Source organism: Papio anubis, chromosome 2 (assembly GCF_008728515.1).
Source record: "Papio anubis isolate 15944 chromosome 2, Panubis1.0, whole genome shotgun sequence".
NCBI classification, from domain to species: domain Eukaryota; kingdom Metazoa; phylum Chordata; class Mammalia; order Primates; family Cercopithecidae; genus Papio; species Papio anubis.
Window position 1 is genome coordinate 143,044,058 of NC_044977.1, and position 20,756 is coordinate 143,064,813.

The 20,756-nt window shown below is 36.2% G+C and overlaps 1 protein-coding gene across 2 annotated transcripts in view; it reads right to left on the minus strand.

Annotated features, from left to right (window-relative positions):
• Positions 1 to 1,585: 1,585 nt before the first annotated feature.
• The window catches only part of CPA3 (carboxypeptidase A3), a 32,116-nt gene continuing 12,945 nt past the window's right edge, over positions 1,586 to 20,756 (minus strand). Inside the window, exons 4-11 of one of the 2 annotated variants that reach the window (XM_003894976.4) lie at positions 20,403 to 20,505; positions 20,201 to 20,302; positions 19,063 to 19,164; positions 17,306 to 17,416; positions 16,342 to 16,432; positions 15,129 to 15,331; positions 12,763 to 12,847; positions 1,586 to 2,169 (exon numbers count right to left, since the gene is read on the minus strand). In XM_003894976.4, the coding sequence (XP_003895025.2) occupies positions 1,982 to 2,169; positions 12,763 to 12,847; positions 15,129 to 15,331; positions 16,342 to 16,432; positions 17,306 to 17,416; positions 19,063 to 19,164; positions 20,201 to 20,302; positions 20,403 to 20,505 (985 nt within the window). In that variant the 3' untranslated portion in view covers positions 1,586 to 1,981. Of the gene's footprint in view, positions 2,170 to 2,234; positions 3,388 to 12,762; positions 12,848 to 15,128; positions 15,332 to 16,341; positions 16,433 to 17,305; positions 17,417 to 19,062; positions 19,165 to 20,200; positions 20,303 to 20,402; positions 20,506 to 20,756 lie in introns of those variants that run through there. The other variant, XM_017955798.3, reaches the window with a different exon arrangement.

Consider the following 20,756-nt stretch of genomic DNA (forward strand, 5'->3'; position numbering starts at 1 on the left):
AATATTGTAATGTATAGCACAACTTGTAACTTGGGTACAAAGGACTTTTACTGATGGATGAAAAATTAAAAGGGAAGAATCACAGCACTTACCACTCAAACTTTCTCATAAATAAGGTAAAAATTTAGTGTTTTAACTTTAATGTAGATATTTGTATTAACATATTTATTTTCACAATTCATATGCAGTCAAAGAAGTAAATGCCCTCAGATGCCATTCAGAAACTATTTAGTTAGGATGAGATCTTGTTAGGATTTTTTATTTTTAGCCACACAGGCTAATTTTTCTTTTTCTGATTGAGAAAAAAACATTAAGCTGCATAATAATTCAAATAGTGTGTACAACGTTTGTGTCTTTATAAACTGAACGATGGTTGGACATGTGACAATATTCTGCAGTTGGGATTATCTCTTTTATCCCCTCCACCTAAAGGCTCAATGGAATTAGAGGTATTTATATGAATTTTAGGGTTAGAATATACTTCAATCGTTTCTCATTTGAGTAAGTAAGTGTGAGTGAGTATATAATTCCCATATGGCATGTATAATGAAACAAATTTACATTCCCATGTTCTGAAGCTAGTTTGGAATGCTAAATATTTAGATATAGATACCATATTTTTAAAGAGACAATATAATCTCATAGCCACATTTTTGTCTTTTACTTTCTTGACTCTGTCACCTTCCCCTCCTCCCCTTGTAAAGCAATTTTGTTAGTTTACATTTGTTTTTCCTGGACAATTTTGCATGGGAAACTTTTATCTACCTCATAATTATCACAGCACACCATCATCTTGTAGCTTTGATGGCATCCTTTCTTTTATGGGTCCCTAAAGGATTCATGAGGCATGTCCCAGATTGTTTATTGACTTAACTTCTCAGGACCTTTCCCAATCATTGAAAACTGTCTAGGGTGTTCTGAGAAGTAAGTTTACTGGAAGTCAAGGAACTCTCTACTTGTCCCTCAAATTATAGTCAGTCCAGTGGTAGGCATCTGTGTCTGGATTTTGGGAATGTAAACACTACCACTGTTGCCACTTGATCACATATTGAGGTATTGGTGTTGGGGAGAAGCTATCCAATAATACCATCTTAAATAATAGGAGTATAAATGGTACAAATGCAGCAAGTTACTCTGATTGCCTTTGGTCAACATGACTTTCTCTCCTCAACTTATAGTACATTTCCAGGTTTCCTTTCTATCCATCAGGAGGGCAGGGGTCACAGCTGACCAGACTGTCTTGTCTGTGTCTGTACTGGCAAAGAGATGTTTTAGCAGGTGGTTTCTTCTGATTATGGCAGGTTAAATTAAACTATTTCGAATTTAATGTACATTATGCTGATGAGAACTGGATCGGTTGTTTAAAGGACTGAGATTCCTCTCTATATGAACCATTTTATTTCCTGCTAGGACATCCTTTTGCTTTTTTGAAGATATAAACAATGTCTACTTCTATCAGAAAAAAATAGGCAAATTATGTTTTTGAAAATTGAAGATATTATTTCTTATTAACAGACTGATTGGCATTAATGTTGATTATTAATGCTATAGAGAAATACAGAGAATATAGTTTATCATAAAAAGATGAATTTTAAAAGCATTAAATGCATTTTATTTTTTATTGTATTAGCACATAAATTGATGAAGCCACATGGTGAAAATCTGTGAGACACTGAAGGTTTTCATTTATTTTCTGTGCCCCACTGTATATCACCTTTCAAAATACTCAAAGTAATGCTTTCTGCTGGGTCCAAACTTCACTAGGAGCAAAGAAAGGTAGTTAAAAGGTTTCACTTAAAGCTACTTCGTTATGGTGCTACTGAAAGTAAGTAAAAGCAAACAGCGATAACGTGGGACTTAAATGAGCGAGAGAAGGATTCAGGTGATATAGAAGCTGCATTTGGGGATAATTGAAGATTGACTTTCTGATGAAAGGCACAAAAAAGGATTAATTGGCTTATTCCAAACGGAGGGCAATTCTTTAGGGAGTATGCTTGAGGATATACTTGGAAATAAATTTGACAGCTAGCATGGTCTCTCTGCAGGTTGGCTTTATCCGGGATTCGGGAAGGAGAAAACCAAATTTGCCTTTGTCTCGGAGCTCAAAGGCAAATGTATGTTTGATGCCCAGGTCATAAGCCCAGTCTAAAGAAGAACCTGATGTCGGGTCTGTAAAACACAAGCAGTAAATATTTAATTAGAGACAAATGCTAATGTTTTTTAAAAGTGGAAATCAGTGGTGTATAATTAGCAATAAAAAATAATTATGTATACAGTTAGTTGCAGTCATGAATGAGAGTAGTGGTCTGAATGGTACAGAGTGCAGAGTAAAGCATAATCATGACTTTGGAATCCACCAAGTGTGTGCTGCATTTAAAATATTACATTTTGGTTGGGTCACTACTAACTGGAGTTTATTTCCTAGGCACACATTGTTGCAGACGTGTTCAGAGCAAGTGCTAGCAGCTGAGGAAACCAGCTAAGCAGTCACTGGTCATTAAAAACCACCAGGGAAAAACTATACACACAAGATACATAGAATTGCATTTCTTCTAATAGCTTAGGTCTCTTGTTTTTCATGTTGCTAGGGTAAACTATTTCATAGTCAAAAGACCAAGAAAATGTAATTTAGTTATTTTAAAGACATATTTAATTTCCTAATTCAAAATTTCCATGTAAACTTTTATGAAATTTAACTCAAGGTTCTATTTTTTGATAAAAAGTTTGGAAATATCAACACACTTCTAAAGGTTATATGCATATAACACACATCTAGAGGCTGTATACGTATACAAGTGTGTATACATATAATAATTGCATTTATGTGCTCACATTTTGCTTTATGTGATATAAAAGGGTTTTTTTTGTATGGGAAGGTGTTTATGTTCTAGGACAAGTAATGAGTTTAATAATAACAGTCTGAAAGGTTTGAAAATTTGAAAGAATTCAAAACTGATGAAGAAAGAGAGAAGGGATATTTTGATGAAAAGAGATAGTGTTGGCTCTTAAATTGGTCACCAAATATTTATTAAACCTTTAATATTTACAGGACACATTTCTTGGCACCGGGGAGAGTAATTGTTGCAGGGTACAAAAATGCAGAAGATGCCACTGGTGTCTTCAGTAACTTACAATTTAGGAGGCAGAAGTCAAGGTACAAGTCAATAGAGGCAGAGCAGAATATGCTAAGTACCAAAGAAAAGGTACAATATTTTATCAAGATTTAAAAGAAAAAAGATTATTCTTGATGAGGAGTATGGCCTTTCATGCCCAGTGCCAGCTCAAATACTGCCTTCATGATGGAGGAGGTGATATTGGAGGAGAACCTTGAAGAAAGGCTAGTGTGTTTTCAGCTGGAGATGGAAGAAAGGAATTCTGGCTGGTGAACTACAAGGATAGAAAAGCATGGAGGCATTGTTAGAAACTAATGAGATCCAGCTGGACCAGAGCAAAGGCCGCAGTGGGAGTTTGTGAGTAAAACTTGGAAAACCTTGTGAATCGGGACTAGGTGTTTAGATTTTCTTTTGGAGGCCTTTTAGTTCTTTAGGATTGTTAATCTGGATTGAAAAGAATAGAAACCAGTTATGAGGTATTGTGAAATGAAAGCCTGAACTAGGGTAGAGTCACCATATTGGAAATAGAACTGAAGGATTCCGTGTAAGAAACATTGGGATTTGAGAAAAATGATTGATGTTTCAATCTGGGTAGCTGGGAAAAACATACTGTTAAAAGAAATGGGAACTCAGCGCTGGGATGGGAAAAAGAAAAGGCAAAGGAAGACAGAGTGATACGTTTAACATCAAAAAGACAAAGTGATACGTTTAACATTCAAGAAAGAGCTTGGAAAAATGAATGTTTAAATTATTGGCATAGACATCATAGGTGAAATTGGTGTGCACACATTTAGGATCATTATTTTCTTGGTGGGATGGATCCTTTTATCATTGTTAATGTCTCTGTCACTAGCAAATTTCTTTGCTCTGAAATTCCCTTTATTTGATACTTAATATAGCTATTCTTCCTAATGGCATAGTATATCTTTTCTATCATTCTCATTTCAACTTATCTATGTTGTTATACTGGAAATGAGTTTCTTATAGACAGCATATTGTTGAATTACAATTTAAAAAGTTCATTCTGCCCATGTGTCTTTAATTAGTGCATGTAGGTAAATTATTGATATGACTTAAACATGCTATTATTTTATTTCTTTTTTTGTTCTGTTTTTATCCCTTTATCTTTCTTTTCTTGCTTTCCACCTTCCTCTTGGTTACATGACATTTTTAGGATTCCATTTGATTGATTTATAGTATCTTAAAGTATGTCACTTGCTTAGTTTTCTTAGTGGTTGCTCCAGATATTATAATACACATATATAACTTATCACAGTCTAATGGTATTGACATTTTACTATGTCAAGCGAGGTATAGAAACTTTACTTCCTTTTAGATCCTTTTTCTCTTCCCACTTTTAAAGTACAATTGTCTTGAGTACTTCTCTACATACATTGAACATCACATCAAATAAACTTACAATTTTTGATTCAATCATCATATGAAGAAAGATAGTCTATTATTTAATTTATTTATACTGAATCCATTTTTCTTCCTTCCTCTCTGCAGTTCCAAGCCTTTTGCTGTGATTATTTCCTTCTTGTTCAGAGGGCTCTTTTAGCCATTAAGAGTGGGTGTGCGGGAGACATATCTCCTGATTTTCCTTTGTATGAGAATGTCTTTATTCCCTCCTTCATTTCTGAATATTTTGCTGGATATTGAATTTATTGCATTTAGGGTTGATAGATTTTTTCATTCAGCACTTGATAAAATGTCACTTCCTTTTGACTTTCATGGTTTCACATGAAAAATCTGCTGTCACTGGAATTGTTTTTAACTCTAGATCATTTCTCTCTGATTCCTTTTTTTTTTTTTTTTTTTTTAGATGGAGTTTCCCTCTGTCGCCCAGGCTGCAGTGCAGTGGCGCGATTCGGCTCACTGCAAGCTTGGCCTCCCGGGTTCATGCCATTCTCCTGCCTCAGCCTCCTGAGTAGCTGGGACTACAGGCACCCACCACCACGCCTGGCTAATTTTTTGTATTTTTAGTAGAGACGGGGTTTCACCGTGTTAGCCAGGATGGTCTTGATCTCCTGAGGTTGTGATCCACCTGCCTCAGCCTCCCAAAGTGCTGGGATTACAGGCATAAGCCACCACGCCCGGCCTGATTTCTTTTACGGTTTTTTTCTTTGTCTAGTTTTCAGAAGTTTAATTATGATATACTTCGATGTGAGTTTCTCTGGGTTATTCCTGTTTGGGTTTCACTCAGCTACTTGACTATGTTAGTTTATGTCTTTGTCAAATGCAGGATATTTCAGCTTTTATTTCTTCAAACATTTTTTTCCAGCCCCTGTTCCCTTTATCTATATTTTCCTTGGACTGATGACATGAATGTTGGATATTTTATTATGCCATTTGTTCCTGAGGCTTTGTTTGTTTATTTTTTGGTTTATTTTCTGTCTTCAGAGTGAGTGAATTCTATTGTTCTGTCTTTAAGTTCACTGATTCTTCCCTCTGTCATATTTGTTCTATTAAGCCCTTCCAGTTTTTTCGTTGTTCAGGTTATTGTATTTTCTAGTTCTATAGTTTCCATTCAGTTCCTTTTTATATCTTATATTTCTTTGATGATATTTTCTATTTCTTCATTTGTTTCAAGGCCATCTATAATTGTTTGTTGAGGCATTTTTTTTTTTATGATGAAAAAACTTTGAAATTCTTTTCCAATGTTTGAAATTCCAATCGTCTCAGCATTGGCATCTATGGATTATCTTTTTATATTCAAGCTGTAATTTTTCTTGTTTTTAGTATTATAAGTGATTTTTGATTATATTCTGGACATTTTAGCTATTACATTAAATAATAAATTGTAACTTAAATCTTAAATTTAGCAGGTAGTCACCCTGTTGAGGTTTAGCAAACAGGCCCTTGGCCTACTTTTGTGTCTTGTGATATTGATGACAATATAGTATATATATATTTTTTCTTTGGAGATGGAGTCTCGCCCTGTCACCCAGGCTGGAATGCAATGGCACAATCTTGACTCACTGCAACCTCTGCCTCCCAGGTCCAAGTGCTTCTCCTGTCTCAGCCTCCCAAGTAGCCGGGACTACAGGCGCCCACCACCACACCCAGCTAACTTTTGTATTTTTAGTAGAGACAGGGTTTCACCATATTGGTCAGGCTGGTCTTGAACTCCTGACCTCAGGGAATCTGCCCACCTTGGCCTCCCAAAGTGCTGGGTTTACAGGCATGTGCCACCACACCTAGACAGTTTTGCTTTTTTTTTTTTTTTTGAGGTGGAGTCTCACTTTGTTGCCCAGGCTGAAGTGGAGTGGTACAATCTCAGCTCACTGCAACCTCTGCCTTCCAGGTTCAAGCAATTCTCCTGCCTCAGCATCCTGAGTAGCTGGGACTACAGACGCGCACCATCACACCTAGCTAATATTTGTATTTTTAGTAGAGATGGGGTTTCACCATGTCGGCCAGGCTGGACTTGGACTCCTGTTCTCAGGTGATCCTCCCTCCTTGGCCTCCCAAAGTGCTGAGATTACAGGCATGAGCCACCGTGCTCAGCTGACAATATAGTTTTCAAAGGCTTTGCACTGCTATTTTGGTCTGGTTGGTTCACTTAGTGGCTAAAAGGTGATTGCCTGAGGCCCTAGGTAACAGATGAGGGATTCCAGCCTGTGGGAATAGAGGTCATTTCCTGATGAGGAGAGTCAAAAGTAAGAGGAGGGACCCGAGGAGAGAACCTGAGGAAGTATCCATATATTGTACCCTATTTTTTGGAAAATATCTAGTTTTAGAGGCAGTCAGCAAGAGAGTAGAAAAAAGAGGAGGAGGAGGAAGAAGAGAACTAGTAGAGTTCAAAGTCAAGGAAACTAAAGGAATGGCAAGAAGAAGAGTTATTAAGAGGGTCAAATATTGCATATAATTTATGGAGCATGTGAGCTGAAATATATACTGGCTTCTGTGATCCAAAAGATGCCACTTTTAGCTAGTTGGATTTAAGTTCATGAGAAAGAAACCATGCTAAGATGCGAGCTTGGTAGCAAAGGAGGTAAAGTAAATAGGAATTTTGTCTTGTAATTTAGGATATGCTAGACAATTTTAATAAACTTGACCGGTTTCTAGTTGAAGTAGCTCTCTATTTGCAGCCGAGTAAACTTCTGTGATTTCCAAGGGTTAAAGGGCATGACTATTCTCTTTTGAGAGATTTACTTTATGTGAAGTTTGTCATTAAGATTAATAGTGGTCATTGAGAATATATGGAATTTGATTTTTCATAATTATGTGATACTATGAAGTAGAATACATTTCGTATTTTCTAGATCTTAAATTGGCAAACAAAAACTATATTAAGGCACAAAATAAATACAACATTGCAAGTTTTTACTTTGAGAAAAAAATAGAGAATTTGTGTGTTTGTGTGTGTATGTGACAGGGTCTTGCTCTGTTACCTTGGCTGGAGTGTGGTGGCATGATCATGGCTCACTGTAGCCTCGACATCCCAGGCTCAAGTGATCCTTCCACCTCAGCCTCCTGAGTAGCTGGGACTACAGGTGTGTATCACCGTGCCTGGCCAGAACTTAATTGGTTTAACCTGATACTTAGCCTGTTCTTTATCTCCACGTGTACCCACTAAAACATGTGTATACATTTATAAAATATAATAACAATCACTTGCTAAATACCAAGTACCCTTCTGTGTGCTTTATGCATGTTAACTCATTTAATTAATTCCTATCCCAAATGTAAGTAACAATTACCATTTTACGGAAGAAGAAACTTAGGCTCCAGAGTAAGGAACTTGCTGAAAAACACATAGCTAGTAGACAGTTGAATCAGGATTCAAGCCCACGCTGTGTCTTCAGAGTTCATGCTGTTAATCATTGTACTGTGCCACCTATGTGCCACTCTGTATTCTAGCCAATAACAAGTCTTTACTCAGTTCTATAAAATAATTTCGTTTTTGTTGACAGCATATTCTGAGTATGTTCAACATTAAGAAAATATCTCCTATTTATTTCAAGGCACAATATTAGTTGCAACAAATTCAATCAGAACAAATCTAAATGAAACTGTATCAAACTAGAAATCTGATTTCAGCCCAAAGGGATCCATATAAAGTGATACTGGTGATTTAATGTGTGCTGCATTTATTGCTTACTTGATACAGTGTTTTCTAAAAAATGGTATCATTTTAAAAAGTATTATTTAAATGTATTCAATATAATAACCTGTACTATTATATTAATATTAAGTGAAAATTATATTTGAAGCAAGAGCTGAAGCTGGAGATACATGGGCATAAACGGAAATATTTTCTCTGTAGTATCAGTTTGAACATCTCTTAGTAAGTAGAGATCTGGTGTTATGAACTACAAATCTTAACTTTGTCTTTTTCAGAATGTAAATTCTGAAGGAGTAGAATATGTAGAATAGGAAAAAAGAGCACTGGGTTGAGAACCAGTGGCAGATCTAGCAATTTTGGTGCATGAAGGAAGCTACAAGAAATGTACTTTGAAATTAACTTTTTAATTCGTGATGTGACTCACAGATGAATTTTATTACTAATGAAATCTTCTTGGTTCTTATCAACTCAAATAACTATTCTTGCTCACGAAGTACTATATTTAGTTATTTCTAAGATGATGAAGGATTGGATATGGTGTTTATATGCAAATATAATCATTTCACATTAAACATTACTATTTACATTTTTGTGCCATCTTAATATTGCTGCTTTGGGGCAAAGTGGTAGGTATATCATTTTAACTTTGGTCTTGAATGCTGATTTTTGTTTTTGTTCTGCTCTAAAGTGATGAAACCTTTCTGTATCTGAATTTCAGTCTATAAATGAGAGGTTTTGCTTAGATCAGTGATTCTCAACCCTAGTTTCATCTTAGAATCACTTTAGGTACTTTAAAAAAAAAATTGAGTGCCTGAGCTCCACCTCAGACTGATGAAATCAGAATCTCTGGGGGTGGGGGTATAATCATTCACACATTTTAAAAGCTCCCTGATGATTGATTGATTGATTGATTGATTGATTGATTGAGATGGAGTTTTGCTCTTTCACCCAGGCTGGAGTGCAATGGTGCGATCTCGGCTCACTGCAACCTCCGCCTTCCGGTTTCAAGTAATTCTCCTTCCTCAGCCTCCTGAGTAGCTGGGATTACAGGTTCCCACCACCACGCCCAGCTAATTTTTGTATTTTTAGTAGAGACGGGATTTCACCATGTTGGCCAGACTGGTCTCAAACTCCTGACCTTGTGATCCACCCACCTCAGCCTCCCAAAGTGCTGGGATTACAAAAGTGAGCCACCACGCCTGGCCAGCTTCCTGATGATTCTAATGGGAAGTCAGGCTTGAGAACCATGTAATAGATCATTGCCTGTGTTTCTCCCTGGTTTCAAAATTTATGATTTTAACTTATCTGATATGTTTGCCTTTCATGTTCAAATAGCAAACATATTTTTTTTCTGAAGTCCAGAGATCCTCCATAAGTTGGGTTTAAAAAATGCTGCCCCAGTGCCTTCTGTCTTCATCAAGTCAAAGAGAGGAAATCACTGACAAATGCTAGATGCTGCTCCTAAATCTGGGGACAAGTTAAGTGACATCAGGTTATTGGAATGACTAAACTTTAATCACGTTTTTATTTTTTATTCTTACCAAGTCAACTACTTTGCTACTCTCTGTTTCTCATGAATGTTTGATTAACATTCTATCAGATGCTTTATTAAAGCAGTCTGTCCTAGAAATCTTGATCATTTATCAAGCTGCTGCAGCACTGCAGGACAAAGGCAATTCTTTCTAAATCTCAATGCCTTTAAAATGTTTTAGTGTAATGTAATAAAAATTTTAAATAATGCTGCACAGTTAAACAGAATAGTAATCCCTCTTGACCCTATCTTTCCATTTTGAAAGTGACACATGATGGCATGGAGCTATAGTAGTTTTGGCTATCCGCTCCTTCCAGTTAGCATGTGACTTCCTTAAGAGTAGTTTATTGTGTCCTAAGTCCTCTCATCTATCTCCGAAAGCTCCAAAATGCTAGCCTGCTAGCTAGGTACACCATACCTTTTTGTTCATTAAGAGATCTTAATGCAATGCTATGCACAGCTCTGTATTCTCATACTTTTGTAGATACACACACACACGGATAATTATTTGATGCTTTAATTGCCTTTTGCAAAGTTTGTTCCTGTTTGGAATGCTTTGTTCTTTGCCTCGAAGACTATCCAGGTGTTTTTCTTGCTTAGAGGAATTGCCCTTACATGGTGTCTGGGTGGCCTATCTGGCCCTGCTATTTATTAGTATCTACCAAGTGGGCTGCCGTTTTGAACTGATGTTCTAGTCTGTCCTTTTGTTCTTTACTTTGCTTACTTTTTGTTCACTCACATAGCTGGATACATAACATCTATTTTGAAATCTTGTTGTCATCGACCTGTACATGTAATGAGTCCCCAGCATGGCTAGGCTGTAGCAAGATCTGTGGATGCTGGGGATCATCTGTATCACTACACTTTCTCTTCAGCACTTTAACAGTGACTGGTTGATAGGTGATTGTTAATGAATGTGCTCGAGGAATGGGACTTCTCCATTTTTTAGTCATTTTCCAGTTCTGCCAAAGAAGCCTCTAATAAGTAAGTCCTAGAAACAGTATATGTTGATTCCAGCATTTTCAAATTCCATAGCAATTCCTGAGGAATGCAGACTTTCAGTTCCAAGTTTATACTTTTAGCTTGGATTACAGAAGTGACTTCAAAACAGTGACCAGGTAAAAATTGTTGCAAGGAATCCATGGATTCATGTGCACATATATATTTTTTAATGCACAAATTCTAAAAGTGTAATAAAAATATGAGCGTATGTTTGGTGGTGGAAGGGTTGTTCATGAAAGTTTTAAAAGCTAAAAGGCAGTCTTAATGCTAAAAAATGTTGGATATTTGGTCTACAGAGTGATGCAGGCTTAATCAAGTCCAGTCCTGTTGTGATTTCAACCCATATTTACTTCTTGTGAATAAGCCAGGGCACCATTATCATTGAGCAAGTTTATGGGAACTAATTCTGCTATTGTTCCATGCCCTGCACTGTACTATAAGTTATAGGGTCTAAGAGGAAATCCAAAGCATAATTCTTGCTTTTGAGAAGTTTCATGGGGAATTTTGTATAAATTTTGAGACTAAGAACTGAAGCTTGAACTTGATTTGGAGAAAAGGTATTTTTACTAAATAATTCCCAAACTAAGATTAGTGGGAGGTGCTATAAGAGTAGAAAGTGGTCTTACTTCCCAGGATCTGAGTTAATGGTCTTCGGTGATACTCAAATGGATTTTTTGGCTGTTCATTGAAAATAGAAAATCCAAACACGCAAACAGTATGTGCAGTGGGCAAGATCAGGGCTTTTATTTGTTAAAATATGAGATTGAGTTCCAGCTTCACCAGTTACTAATAACTGGGAAATAGTACTCCCCACCTCATAGGGTTGTCATGAGGCTTGAGATTGTGAAAATCAAAGGGTAAGCACAGTGCCTAACTTGTAAAGACTCTATAAATATTTGCAGATATTATTTAGTATAAAGTATGGGAGTTGGCAAATCCTAGCCAGCCTCCTGTTTCTGTGAATGAGGTTTTATTGGCACACAATCATGCCCATTTGCTGACTTATTGTCTATGGCCATTTTTGAGCTATGATGCTCTGGTTGAGTACCTGCAACAGAGACTGTACCTCCACAAAGCTATTTACTATCTGGCCCTTTACAGAAAAAAAATTACTGATTCCTTGTATATAGAACAAGAGACAAGAAAATCAAGGCCAAGAAATCCAAGTCAATAACTTAAAAACACACAGACAACACAAATTTAAAAATAGTGAAGAGTAAGAAATGGTGCTGAGAATATAAAACAAAAGTGACAGAACTAGAGTCTTGTGATCTCCTTTCTAGTTCACCATACAGCTTTCAGTTGAACATAGCGACAAGGAGCAAGTGAGAAGGACAAATAACTTGTTTTATATGACCAGAGGGACTGAAACTGATTTTCTATCTGTTTTCCTACCGGGAGCTAGGGAATAGACCATACTTACATGCAGACAAGGCAAGTAAGAAAGAGTCCAGTTAAAGTTAAATGGTTAAAAAAAAATGTAGACTCTGCTCCAACTACTTTTGTGTGTGTGTGTGTTTTTTAGATGAGGTCTTGCTCTGTGGCCCAGCCTGGAGTGCAGCGGCGCAATCACAGCTCACTGCAGTTTCAACCTCCCAGGCCCAAATGATCTTCCCAACCCAGCCTCCAGAGAAGCTGGGACTACAGGCATAGGTCACCATGCCTGGCTAATTTTTTTTTTTTTTTTTTTCTCGCTCCAGTGAATTCTCATTAATTCCTGGAAGGATGCAACCTTGTTGGTGGTAGAGGTGGGAAGCAGGAAAGTAGATGAATTAAACTGTAAATCTGTCTTGACTTAATAGCTTCTGTTGACCTTGTAACCCTGTAAAAGTTCAGTATAATTTGTTTCTAGAAAAATCTTATCCCAAGAAAAGGGCAGAATCTATCACCTAGATTCACATATAATTCAGAATATCCTGTAAAAAGTAGAATTTAAATTAGCAATTTCAGATGCTCTAACATAAATTGCAAATTCTATGATTTTCTTTAATATTTATAAAAAATAATTAAGGGAAAGGGCTCAGTAAATAAGAGGAATGACTTACAAATTGTTGATTCTATTGGGCCATAGATGTAGCGGGTTTCATATCGAGTTGATAGAACATCAGTGCCAATCTTTGCAACTTTGGCCTGGAGAGAAAGGAAAGTTAGAGTGAAATAATAGAATACTGTGTAAATACCAAATAATATGTAATTATGGATGTATGCAATTTTTTAATGGAGTCTTACAGATTAGTCACTGTGCTTAGCCCTTGATTTTGAGTTTCAAGACTCATAACAACCCTATAAGGTGGACAGTACTATTTCCTGGTTACTTGCAACTGGTGAAGCCGGAATTCAGTTCCTGGTTTTAACAAAACCAAAGCCCATACATACATATATATGTAAATATGTAAATTACTAGGGATGAAAAAAAGTCAAATTTACTAGTTATTTGGCATTTGAAGATCAAAAGAAAATAAATGGTTAAATGAGAAACTTATTTTCAGTAATATATGTGGTAATTATGAAGACTTGGCTGGGCACGGTGGCTCATGCCTGTAATCCCAGCACTTGGGGAGGCCGAGGTGGGTGGATCACGAGGTCAGGAGATTGAGACCACTCTGGTTAGCATGGTGAAACCCTGTCTCTGCTAAAAATACAAAAAATTTGCTGGGCATGGTGCCATGTGCCTGTAGTCCCAGCTACTCGGGAGGCTGAGGCAGAAAAATCACTTGAACCAGGGAGTCAGAGGTTGTACTGAGCGGAGATCGCGCCACTGCACTCCAGCCTGGCGACAGAGCGAGACTCCGTCTAAAAAAGTAAAAATAAAAAAATGAAGACTTAAATATGCTGTCAATTATATACAGTAATGCCATATCTCATTTTGTGTTTCTACCCTTCCTTTTCTTTCTCTCTCTCTATCTCCTCATTCTTTTCTTTTAAAATATAAAATATACATTATTTTTTCTGTCAATATTTTTTGGCTTCAGATAATTGTCTTTTCTGACGATTTCTCTAGTTTCTTCCATGTTTTACATTCCTTGGTCCCTAACAGGCTCATATTGCTACAGGATCTTCTCTACTCATCTGACTTCAGCATACCAAGGGAAGAAGGGCGGTTGACCACTCTTTAAAATAGTTAATTAGGGTGTCTCTTTCAGAATGGCATTTTGTCATGACCTTTTAATACACGTTAGTGTTTTGTGCTATGAGAGTGATTGTCAGAATGAATTTTAATGGAATATAGTTCCTAACATATTTGCACTTACAAGTAAAGATTTTTAAAAGATGATATGTGTAATGTATATAACCAAGAATTTTTCTTTTTCTCAATCAATTTAGTTGCTATGCAAAGAACTCTCATTTTACTCAAAGTGTTTTTTTTGTGGATATGCATTTTTTTAACCCATAATGTCATTTTCCTAACAGTGGATTGAAATCACAGTGCTGCATATTTGTATGCATTAATTGAACTCATGCACTCAGATTATCACATAGATTGGATAATAAATGACTATGGGCCATATATTGCTGGTATGTTTTCTTTGTTGTATATATGGAGATGATTTTAATGACTGATTCAGATCTCTGCTCCAATTAACATTAAATGCTGTTGTGCTAAATACAATGAACTGAGGTCAAAATGAAAATTGTAACCTTTTAATTTTATAATATTTTATGAGGCAATATTTGGACCACAGCTGTTACCGGAAGTGCTATATTTGCCAATCACCATGGGATCTGGGCCACTAAACTTTTTCTGTTTTATTTATTTTCTTCTATAGCAATTCAAAATATTTATCCCTCTATCCACACATTCACTCTGTTACTTCCTGTGATTCATTGGAACCCATATGCAGACTTTTTTTTTAAAGTTCACATTATCAAATCAGTTTTTATTAATAAAAGTTACTTAATGGATCATAGTTTTGGAAAGATAACATATTCTTAGTGAGGAAGCTTCACAAACATTTATAGTCTTCTTTGGATAGTAAAAGTATAATTTCCAAGTTTATCAGGAGGATAAAAATACAATGTATATTCTTAAATCTGATATCTGGGGGGCAGGACTAGTGAATGTCTTTGCTGTTCTATTAGGCTTTTTCCATGCATGGTTTTACCGTATGACCTATGGTAACTCTTAAACCCCACAGGGAACTGTGTCGTAATAGGCTTCTATTGTGCCTTGCATAGACATTTCTTCCCAATTTGTTTTTCCTCCTGAGAATCACATTAAAAGAGTTTATTATCTATATACTTTTGTCAATGAAAAATTCAAGATCATGATTTTAACTTCAAGGCAAATTTCATTAGTTCTTTTCTTTGACATTAAGATGTGAAATTCTTTCAACATACCCTTGTTAATGAAGAATAGACTGAAAGTCAATGGTGGTGTCGATGCATTAAGCGCAAACTTTTGTCTACGTACCAAGTCCTCGTGGTTAGGTGGCAGTTTTGACGTATATCCATAGGGAAACAATAGCATCTGGGAGTAGGAATGGAAGGTGATGTAAGCCTTGATTTCATTCAGGTGGCTTCTAATGAAATCAGTGAAAGCTTTCGTCTCTTTCTCGGACTCCGGTGCAGAGCCCCGATAATTATCTGCACATGGGTCATTGGTATTAGGAATGGCTGCAGAAGACATAAGTGGATGAGACCATAGTCTGCTCCCCATCCATACAGCTCCTGCCTCTTCTAATGTATTATAGATTCACAGAATGGTTTAAATGTTTTTGCCTTTCATGTTTACAGGGCTGCTTCAATGTCCCTTGTATCATAGTCACTACAGATTAACATTTCACACACATGCCAGATTGTAACAGACTTAGCCCACTGGAATATTCTGAGCTTTGTTTATTTCCTTGTCCTTTCCCAAGGCCACAGGAATAATAAATCAGCAGCAGCCCATGACTTGGAGCCAGATAGACTCCAGTTCTAATTCAACCCCAGCTCTAATGCGCTGGGGGCTGGTGTGAATTACCTTCTCTGGGCAAAAGTTTCTTCAGCCTTTTTCAGCAGAAAGCTCTCAATTAGGGATAGCTGCTGCTATTATCATGTTCATTATGGCAGAATACAGTTAAGAGCTCAGGTGATGTTTTCAACAAAATTAGGCACAGAAGAAATATATAAATTGGGGCAATGGTAATTTCTCCTTGAAACTATGCAGTGATAAAGTCATAGTTGTATAGCAACTAAAGCATCGTCTGATGTAGCAGGCCTCTGCTTATCATCGTATTTCCATTACACTTTTTCGCTTTCTTTGCTCCAGATGACTCTTTTCACTATATATCTGAAAAACCGTCTCTATGTTGCTTTTAACTGCTGACATTTCTCACATCAGGAAGCAGAGGAATCTGAGCAGATTATCTGAATTTTTGTACATTTGGATTGTGCTTAATTATTAGCAAACTAGATGTAGTAAGTAAGAGATGGTTTGATAAACAGTCCGTTCCTCCTCATTTCCTTCCGCACAGCAAAACATCCCTCAATGGTAGTGATGATTGTCTTTCATGTTACAGATACAAAAGTGAACACTCACTCTAAGCATAACCATTTTTACTGAACAAGTAGGTGTTTTAGTTAAGCTTGGGGCCTAACTATTCCTTATAGCAATTTTCCTTGATAGCAAATCTGCTACTCACAGTCCCATGAAGCATTAAAATTCCTGTTGAGGTCAGTGCCGATGCATTTGGAGTTTTGGTTCTTGGAACGATTTTTTCTCCACATGCGGTTCTGCCAGATTGAATGATGTAAGTGTTTACACAAGATCAGTTTGCATTTTTCAATTTGATCATTTCAAATTCTCTCTGCAGGTGTCTGCAACTTTATTTGAAATCTATCTAGTTAACTTGAGGCCCTTTATTATAAAAAGAAAAAATATTGTTTTCTTATAATTTGTAATATTTTCAGAATCATGGTTTTTAATATTATATCCTTGGGCTTTGATGAAATAATTCAGTTAATTTTAAACACTGTTGTTTAGTTCTCAGTATTAGAAGATGACTAATGGTGTTCTGAAATTAACCATAATTTAAATTATAACTTCATTAGCTTTTTCACCATATATAGATTCAGATATAATGCAGGTCAAATTTTTACTGTTGGAGCATTATTTGCAGAAAATAAGTTGATGTGATAGTGTCTGTCTGAGAGTTCTTATTTAGCAAAAGCAGGATAATAAAATGTACTGTGAAAAGACAAATGGGTATCCGTATCTCTCTTTTATTTCTTTTTTGATACAATGATTCTACCTCAAATTCTATTCAAAATTGATGAAATACAAAGGTTTTTGTTTTAAAATCAATTAATTGACTTTATTCTTAGCTAGATATGCCATATCGTATAATGCAATCATACATTTCCTCTATAATTACTACTTTATTTCATTTTTCCACATAAGTAGCTTCAGCAGCAAAAATTTTGTATTATTTCAAGGATACCTATGCAACCAAGAAATCATACTTAATTTGAAACTGAGATTTAAAAAAATATAATTTTATGAATTAACATTAACTAGTTACCTAAACCCTAAGCTGAATGCATAACAATGTGTATTAAAGCCAGTAAATAATATCTAAATGCATACAAGAGAGTAGAGAGCAGTACCTTTGTCCATGACCAAATATATCCATCAACATTGAACACAGGAAGAATGTAAAAATTCATTCGATCCAAGAGTTTGGTCATAATTTTGTTTCTCCCATAAGTTTTGGTTGCCTGTAGGAGGAGAAAAAAAATTAAGCTATTGGTATGAAGTTTAGCTATTATGTGGAAAGCTGTGGTTATAATAGTAATAACTTGAATCACTTCCCAAGATCACATGTTTTCAAACATATTTTCCTTAAAATGAACAAAAATGAACAATCCATGTAGATTACAGGGGAAAAAAACCTAACTTATTTAGACTAATGACATTAATGGAAATGAACAGTCTTTAAAGGAGCATTTAATTATCGAGACCTGTAGTGTTCTAAATGTAGCATGAGAGAGATGTTTCATAGAAAGATTGGAAGCCAAATGGAAAATTTGAAATACTACTTATTTTTAATTGATTCTCTCACATCCTTTACGTAACTATAGATTGAGTCTGTAAGCACAGGAATATGAAAAGATTGGAGAGAATTTGTGAGATAGTTATAAGCAGGATTAAATAAAAAAAATTAGTATTAATAAAATATCCAAGAATTCAGAGATTGAACAACTTTTTTGTTTTTTTTTCCATATCTGACTGAAATTTCTCGAATCACATGCACTTTCTGTAGCTACCTAAAATCTCTCTCACCACGCTTGGGAAGTCCCTTCCAGGTGTATCTGAACTGAAGACAAGAGATTTTTTGTAGACCTGTGATGTGCATTCCTTTATGTGTTGAGTAGGGGGAGCTCTTGGCCCTCATTTGGGAGAGCAAAAATAACTACAGGTTACTTCCTGGTGGATTCTTTTCTAGAAAAAGTATCTATGCCCAGAAAATCATTGTTATACATATTTCACCAGTGCAATATGCAAAAGCTGACAGAAAGAGAAAATCAAAATATGATTAGGAGTCAAAATACATTGGCAATCGAGTGAAAGGAAATTGAATATATAAACTAGATGAACCTTTTAAAAAAGTGAATTATAGACCCGGTGTGGTGGCTCATGCCTGTTATCCCAGCACTTTGGGAGGCCGACGGGGGCGGATTACTTGAGATCAGGAGTTTGAGAACAGCCTGGCCAACATGGCAAAACCCCGTCTCTACTAAAAATACAAAAATTAGCTGGGCGTGGTGGCGCATGCCTGTAGTTCCAGCCACTTTGGAGGCTGAGGCAGTAGAATCGCTTGAACCCAGAAATTGGAGGTTGCAGTGAGCCGAGACTGCACCACTGCATTCCAGCCTGGGTGACAGAGTGAGACTCTGTCTCCAAAAAAAAAAAAAAAAAAAGTGAGTTATTTTACACTCAGAAAGGAAACTTAAATATGAAAATTCCAAGTACATGTGTGACCAATGTATTATCTAAACAGGAATTAAAATTAAATATCTATGTTTTGAACTCACTGAAGAAAAGTTACATTTGTAGGTTATGTGAAGTTTGTTTCAGATTTTCCACACTTGACTATAGGAAAAACTTTCATATGATAGCCCAAGAAAAGTTTGAGTTTCATAAACTCTTAGCTTGAGTTTGAGAATTGTTTGAAGGGAAGGTGTCAATTTCATAAAAACTGTAATGATGAGTAAAATTCAGAGCATTTCTTCCCTGACCAGCACCAAGTGTGGGCTCTTCTAGCTAAGTGGAATTGCGTGTTTGGAAAGGATGTCGCCACTCAGTGAAGTGCTGGAAACTAGGCAGTCAAAGGAGAATTGGGAGAGTCTTCTGATTCACTTACCTGATAGACAAACCACTGGCAGAATGCTGGGGAGACCCATTCTCGTGCATGAATGCCACAATCCATAAAAATAGCCTTTCTTCTTTCATTCTTTTTTCCAATCTATTTAAAAATAAACTTGAGATATTGTTTTGAACAAATTCACACATTGATCCCTTCTTGACCAATAACTCATTCATATTCTCAAAGGAATTCTTTCCCCTGTCTATTGTTGAATGAGAACCATGTATGCACATATTGTTCTCAGAAGGGACTACGGGACATATCCTTAAATGTCTATCCATAATTCATAATCTATTACAATGTATATTTTTCAAAAAATTTTTCTAGTGTCAGGGCAGCTGGTAGGATTTTGAAAAAAATTTGTAGTCCATTGTTTTTATTTTATTACTAACATCCTGTGTTCTGAGAAATTGATTATAAAGTCACTTTTGTTTCTGCCATTTCCTTTTGCTTTTCTGGTTTTGTAAACTGGGGATATTTACCCTGGAGTGGAGAAGATCTTGTGTGGTGTTGAGTGGGGAAGGGAATTAGTACTGGTTACTTGAATGGCTGCCATTTTGAAGAGAGTGCAGATTTGTTTTGGGTGATTGGAGATAATGAATGAATGGGGATTCAGGATGTGGATGGGCTTCTCACTTGTTAAGTGGCTGCTTCAGGGAGCAGTATCTTTGGATGTGCAAAAATCCAGCAGCAACAGAATGGAAATTATTGGCTCTGTTTTAGGGAACCCTCCAGCAATACAGGGTTGAAATGCCTAATATACTGTTCTACAGTCCTATGAGGCTATGATATTTAAATTCCTTTCATGACATTCATTCATCAGTTTCGCTGCATTTTGAGGGGTGAGGGTTTTTTATACCAGAGACATCACAGACTCTCGTAATAAAGCTGTGTGATGAAATATTTGTTTGGGTTTGTCTACTGTGCAATCTCTGACAAATGTTTATCCAGACACTTTCTTGGTTCCACCAAAACCACCTGTCACTTCTATTCTTTAATGGATGTCTGGAGCTTAAATAGTCTTTCAGAGATAATATGTATTGTCTCAAAAATGACTCAGTTGTATTACAAAGTAACTTTTAAATTCATGTTTTTCAACAATAATAAGAACTAGTGGTTCTTGAATTATTTTTACCTTCAGGACATAGAGTGGATTATCTTCAACAGTAGATCCAATTTTAATACGGGAGACCATTTCAGGATGCTTATCCATCATCTTTTCAGTCCAAGCCACTATCTTAAGAGCAAAATCAATTTTGCAAAATTAGAATAAAAGAAAATAAAATGACAATAAATATTAAGGGTAGCTTAAAAAGTACAGGCATTTTATACTGTACCTTTTCCCAGTTGTTGTATTTTGCATAGCTGTGCCTGCCTGGGATATCTTCTTTAACATCAAACTGTTTCTCAATCTCTTCTTGTAGATCATGGATCAAGATTCTGTTTGACAGGGGAATGATAAAATACATGTTTTATCATGAGAAAGGAAAACACAGTTATCTTTCATTTGCAGAAAACTTCTCTTCCTTCTCCTGTATCTTTAATCAAGTTTGCTCTGTTTCTTCATTATTCTCCTCTAGCTATCTCCTTTAGACATGTCATATGTCTGGCTTCTGATCTCCCCATTTATCTGGAGCTGTGCTGTCCAGTATGATAGTCTCTAGCCCCATGTGCCTACAGGACATGTGATG